The sequence below is a fragment of the Anoplophora glabripennis genome, unplaced genomic scaffold, assembly GCF_000390285.2.
Source record: "Anoplophora glabripennis isolate ALB-LARVAE unplaced genomic scaffold, Agla_2.0 scaffold419, whole genome shotgun sequence".
Classification (NCBI taxonomy): domain Eukaryota; kingdom Metazoa; phylum Arthropoda; class Insecta; order Coleoptera; family Cerambycidae; genus Anoplophora; species Anoplophora glabripennis.
The window spans coordinates 154,406-161,158 of NW_019416507.1; the positions used below are offsets into that span (position 1 = coordinate 154,406).

The following is a 6,753-nucleotide window of genomic DNA, read 5'->3' on the forward strand; positions in this document are numbered from 1 at the left end:
TTTTTTATCACCTTATCTAGCTTAATATGATCCCACAGTCCGTGTCCGCGAATTTCGTAACACCCCGTATATTTAGAATAATTTTCATAATTTTGAATGTAAACAAACTGTAAGTTGCGCAAAGATTTTCTGAATGAAGCTTTCATTTAAAAATTTCAAGTTAAAAGTAGTACCGAATTTTAAAAATTACCTTCGTCTTTCCATGTATTGTCGAAACATATCTGCTTCCATTCCAAGAGGAAAATCGTCACTTTCATCAGAATAATACTCATAACCGCACATATGAACTTCATTTATTATCTGGCTAGCAAAGGCGAAAGTATTTTTGAAAATCACATTAATCACGTTACTATTTTCAACCGAATGAAAACTCATTTGTTCGTCGATTTGTTCACTAATTTCGATAGTCGTATTTTCACCGGCATTTTCTTTACCATCGTCATTAACGTATATAACTGATTTGTGTCGGTTATCAGTGGAATTTTCGCCCTCGGGCAAAATATTTTCAGTTCTTCCCAACGTTGAAAATTTCTCGAAATCCACATCCATTCCGAAAAACGTAAACTTCTTCGGTTCATCTTCATCCAAAATCTTCTCATTTAGTTTTGGAAATTTCTCGATCGGTTTCGATAGAATAAAATTATCACTACTGTTACTGAACTTCCTCAGCTTCTTTTCAGAACCCTTCAACTGCAAACACAATATACACGTGCAGTTTTCCTCACAAGTCATTTTCAACTGTGCTATGCCGACTGTAATGTGAAGCAACTTTCTGTAACGAATGGCATTAGAATGCATCTGGCTGGAGTTAAAAAACATAATAGAGATATGGACCACTTCCCACAATTGTTGCGATTTCCTTTTCTACGCTGCTCGAACGTCAAAATGTTTACTGTGCCACCATGGTCAAGTAGAAATGAAGATTGTCGGTAGGATTTCGCTTTCGTCAGGCTTCTTCTTACACTTTAATTGGTAGATATTTCTCAAACGGTAAGCAATACAGAAGAATAATAAAAAAACTGTTAGCTAAAGAGTAACCGTAGTTCATTTGTTGTATACAGCGTGTTTCATGAAGAACAGAAATCTTACACAAATTATACAAACTTATATTTCATTAGAAATAAAAGGTTTTGTTCAGTCAGTAACTATGTTATTATTTTAGACAGGTACCTACGTAATTATTTAACTGTAATATATTCGCTATACAGGATGTTTCATAATAGTATGTCTTTATTTAGGGGGTGAATCTCCGCCTGATTTGAAGTAAAAAAGTTACATGGTACAGGGTGTTAAAGTATCAATAAGTTTTCTTTGTATCTCTCATAATTTTTGAGATATGTAGCTCAAATTTGGAACGTAGGCAGACTTAGATTACCTACATCATTATCTCTGCCTAATAGTCGTCACGATCTACAGGGTGAAACTTTTTCTGGTGTCGGACCTCCATTCAGCCCCGCAAGCTTCCTTCCGGTACGCCACTGCTCCTTTCTAGGTTAAGGGTTTAATTCCCTATTTAATTTAGAAACTTTTTTATCTCTTGCAATGTTTTGTCTTTATCTCTTTATCTATTGTTGAAAAACCTTGTCCTTTGAGTATCCTTTTCAGTTTTGGAAATGAGAAAAGGTCACAGGGGTCATGTCCGGAGAATAGGGTGGTTGCGGCATCACAACGGTATTATGTTTGGTCAACAACTGTTGAATAAGCAAAGCCGTATGTGCCGGTTCGTTCTCGTGGAGCAAAATCCACGAGTTGCCTTTCATCTTCTTGTCGTTTTCTTCTGATTGCCTCACGCAAATTGCACAAAACTTGTAGGTATTACTCCTTGTTAACTGTACGACCGGGCAGTAAAAATTCGTGAACTATTTCATTGTAGTCGAAGACAACGGTTAGAATGACCTTCACATTTGACCAGATCACGCCTCATATTCGATGTGTTCTTGGCCTTCCTGAAAACATTTGTACCAGTGATAAGCTCGTGGTTGTGACATAGTATCGTCGTCAAAGGTCTTCTTTAAAATGTTGAACGCTTCACTACACTTAATTCCGTTTTTAACACAAAATATCGGACAACTCTCTGATCCGATATTTCGCCACACAAAAAATTACCAAAAACACTGAGGTAAGTCTGACACACAAACTAGGTATGGCAGGTGCCTAAAAATTGACAAGTACGTCACTGACAGTGCTATCAATAAACAAAAAAAGAATCAACTCGATAAACAAGATACAACATGCGTAATTTGAAAATTTCCGTTAATTTTTTATCAAACCTCGTAATACTATATGTTTGTACATATTAGGGTACTTCGCTTGAAACGTACATTTTTTTTCGCTCCATTGTTCTAATCATTGGAAAAACATTCTCAACAAATTTTAGCTCTTAATTTTAATTTTAAGTTTTCGCTATCTGATTTTAAAATATTCCTATTCAATTAACACGTAAACCTACGTTTTTTTAATTCTTATCTATATCTCAGCTGCATTTCACGTTATTTAATTGTCCATAGGCGATTTGAAAGAGCCCTTAGCAGGATCTATGTGACGACTTGAAGTTAATTTTTATTGATATTTCTATTTTTCTCATAAATGACTAGGCAACAAAAACGTAACATTTTTATAGGAAACTCAGTTTCTTACAAAAGATGTTCTCAGCATGTATACTGTATAGTTTTTAGTTCACGAGATAAATAAAATCAAATGTGCGAAAACTCCAGATATCCTTGTTAAACTATTAAATTTATTCAAATTAACAGAATCGTCCTCCGAATTTTTTGTTGATTTTTTGTACATTATAAGAAGAAATAGTATTAAATAATTATTCGACTACCTAATTACTTTATACAGGGTGACCCAGAACTTATCAAAAAAAAATTCTGGATGTACAGGGGACCCTTACAAATACAATTTTGTAAAGAAAAAATCAAAAAGGGCAGTTCGAAAATTATTTAAAAATACACTTCTGCACGGCACTGGAAACTGGTCCACTGTAAAACCTGACCTGGCACAATGCGACCGGCATGGTGGTGTGATAAAAACGGACAAAAACTTTCGCAAGGAAAGAAATATGTAAATAGAATTTGATCGCACCTATTTTATATCGGCAAATTAAACTGCTTTTGCCTTTATTAATTAATAAAATTAATTTGTGTTTTTAAATAATAAAATCATTTGACATACCCGATGTTACAACAATTGTTGAAAATTTTATCCACCAATGTGTAAACACATTTGGGTCCGTTGTAGTCAGTTTCTACGAAATGTCACAAATGTTGTCTTGCTTCACCATAACACAAATGCTTCACCATAAATTAAAACGATATCCATCAACTCCGAGTACACGCAAACCATTTTTGACACTAACTACCCATTTTTGACACTAACTACTAAAAACATATTGTAAACACGACAGATAACAGGTAAATATCCCAACGACGATTGCAAAATCAGAATTCAGTATTCGGAGTCGCTGAGACCACGTGGCGAATGACGCTAAAGACTGCAGTTGTCCAGCTATGTAGTGGTTGAATGTACTATAACTTCAATATTTTTTCTCGGAAACTATAAGGATTTTACAAAAAAATTTTTTACGATATTGATTCCATTTCTTATGCTGCATCTATTCCCAAATTTTTTTGGATAAGTTGTGAATCACCCTGTATATGTAATTATATTACCAAAATGATAATTGGTATTTTGTTAAGAACGATTCATGTATATACTTTCAATTATCTTATTGTTTTTAGATAAATTATCTCTAAATGAAATTCTACCCAAAAAGTTGCCAAAGTAATGTTTTTACAAATTTAGAAATAGTTACAATAGATTTTTCATATCAATATTTGCTTTCTTTAAAATAACTCAAAAACCCAGAGCTTGAGCTGGTTTGAAACCACAACTAACTTACAATTAATAACATAATGATCTGAAACTATTAGCATGTTTCCATCTCTTATAGTTTCTGATACGTATATACCATCAAAATTATTCACACAGTAGCTATAAACAATTTAGATAAAGTACTAACAATCTTTAGCAAAAAAAATACGTTGAAAGATAATCGTTTTTCAAATAGAAATCTTTTTTATAACTAACAAAGATCAGATAATTTAATATTATTTTTGCTGTATCAAATAAAAGAGACTGAACTTTACAATTTGTTTCTAATTTAGTATCATTTTATTAGATAACTGTACCAGGTTTTAAAAAAGTGTAACTGTTAAGAATGAAACAAATTTTAAATGGATTAAGCTGTAGTAATTTGTCAATGTTCTTTACTCTACAGCAATTTCAATACAATAGATGCAATGATTGGATTCATACGGATCTACGATGATTTATTTTGTTACCCAAGTTTTTTGCTTAGATACATTGACACCTTCTTATACAAAATTAACTATTTAATTAAGTGTGCCCTAGAATAAATTAAACAACAAGGCTTGTTCAGAACAGGTGCGTTCAGCGTCGCCTAAAAATAAAGCGCCGCATTATTTTCTTTCAAGAATTCAGAGAAATAGGCCGGTCAAAATCGACACATAAAATCGCTAAATTCGCAAAACATGATGTATCTCTGATTTTTTAGTATGTTGTTTGGACCCATTAGGACTATGTATACCCAAGTTTGCAACTCTCAAAAAGTTTTCAAAACATTTTTACACACCAAAAACCGCGAAATTTTTGGACTTGTTTCAGATCCTGCTCTATATCTCCTAATTCATGCATTTTTCGTCGATAGCTATTCTATACGTTTTTTAAGAGCATCAAATTTATGACAAATTAAAACCAACCGGATCTCTGTAGGTCAATTGGTTACCGAATTATGGCACTTTGAAAATAGGCCAGTTTTTCCAAAAATTTAAAATTTTATTTTTAGACCTTCTTTGGACCGAAATTGCATCGAAACCATTGATCATACGAGTAGAACTTGTAGAATATAATTTGTAGGCAATTTCATTACCTTTAAATTAAGTGCAGGGCGGGGTCTGTAAGCCCCGTAGTTCTCTCAAAATCGCAAAAAAAAACATATAAGGTAAAATCACATTTTTCCAGAAATGTTCCATAACCTTTCCTATCCTTTGTTTTTTGGTACATGTTCATTGTCTTCTGCAAGCAGTATGAGTAACCTTTCAGTGCCAAGCAAGAGCCTCTCTGTCTCAGCCTTTTCGTCTATCTATCTCGTTGAAAATCAGATGAGCCAGTGCACGGTTTGTGAGGGTATGGGCTCTCACTGCACGAGAATATGCATGCCCATTCATCACTTTTTCGACACTGTTTTGAGCATATATCGTGGCAAAGAGCTGTTTGTCGAATTTGACTATGTATCTAATTTGATCGACTGATTGATTAAGTTACTATACTTTTGATTATTTATGTTTATATTAAAATACATTTCACCGTTTTTTTTTAATGATTTCTTGCCTGCTTTTTCATTATCAAACCACAAAACAAGAGATAGGAAAGGTTATGGAACATTTCTGGAAAAATGTGATTTTACCTTGTATGTTTTTCTTTTGCGATTTTGAGAGAACCACGAGGCTTACAGACCCCGCTCTGCGCTTAATTTAAAGGTAATGAAATTGGCTACAAATTATATGCTACAAGTTCTACTCGTAGGATCAATGGTTTCGACGCAATTTCGGTCCAAAGAAGATCTAAAACTAAAATTTCCAATTTTTGGAAAAACTGGCCTATTTTCAAAGTGCCGTAATTCGGTAACCAATTGACCTACAGAGCTCCGATTGGGCTTATTTATTACAAATTTGATGCTCTTAAAAAACGTATAGAATAGCTTTCGACGAAAAATGCATGGATTAGAAGATATAGAGCAGAATTTGAGACAAGTCCAAAAATTTTGCGGTTTTTGGTGTGTAAAAATGTTTCCACAACTTTTTGAGAGTTGCAAACTTGGGTATACATAGCCCTAATGGGTCCAAACAACATACTAAAAAATCAGATATACATCATGTTTTGCGAATTTATTGTCGATTTTGGCCGGCCTAAAAGGTTAGAAATATGCTAGAGCGTCGCTTCACGTATCAAGCGACTCTTCACGCGACACGATTAGAAAGATACAGAGTAGTTGATTATAAATATCATCCTGTCTTAACAAATGTCACTAGACGCGTGGAATGACATTTGCACCCTATAAAGGTACGAATCTAGTGGTGTCGAGGCTTCAGATTTAAATAGAGGTTAGAATCACAAGCAACAGAACATGCTTCAGCCACAGCTTAATACAGCTGGAAGAGTCCTTGTCGGCGCCTTTGATGTGGCGGTCGAGAACCAACCGAGACGGAATCGTGCTAACTCTCTCAGATTAAGCGGAATAGTCAGGGCTGGATTAAAAGAATTTTTATTATTGAAATAAAATATTTAGTTTCTACCTGACAGTACCGTAGTAGGTAATTTTAATAATATGAAATTTGAATTAGAATATTACGTGGTATGACAATAAAAGTAGAAAATGGGTATTTTAGATAAGTAATAGGTTTTGTACTTGGAGCTAATACGGATTATTAAAAGAAAACTTGAAGAGTAATTAAAATTCCTTGTAAGCTCCTGTTTACTGACGTAATCCTTAGAGAAGAAAATGGTTAAAATCGCGTTTTTTTCGAACAAAAAATCGTTAATATCTCGAAAACAGTAGATTTTAGAGAAAAGTTGCATATGAACATTTTTGTTCAGGATACCCCAAAAAGCCTATAAAAATGTATTTCGAGCGAAAAAATCGAAAATTACGAATTTGTTTAAAAAAAA

The 6,753-nt window shown here is 33.7% G+C and overlaps 1 protein-coding gene across 1 annotated transcript in view; it reads right to left on the reverse strand.

The window, feature by feature from the left end:
• Positions 1 to 387, reverse strand: part of LOC108909682 (ankyrin repeat and BTB/POZ domain-containing protein 2) — a 25,157-nt gene extending 24,770 nt beyond the window's left edge. Inside the window, exon 1 of the mRNA XM_023454783.1 lies at positions 191 to 387. Coding sequence (XP_023310551.1) covers positions 191 to 375 — 185 coding nt within the window. The 5' untranslated portion in view covers positions 376 to 387. The remainder of the gene's footprint in view (positions 1 to 190) is intronic.
• Between the last annotated feature and the right edge of the window lie 6,366 nt (positions 388 to 6,753).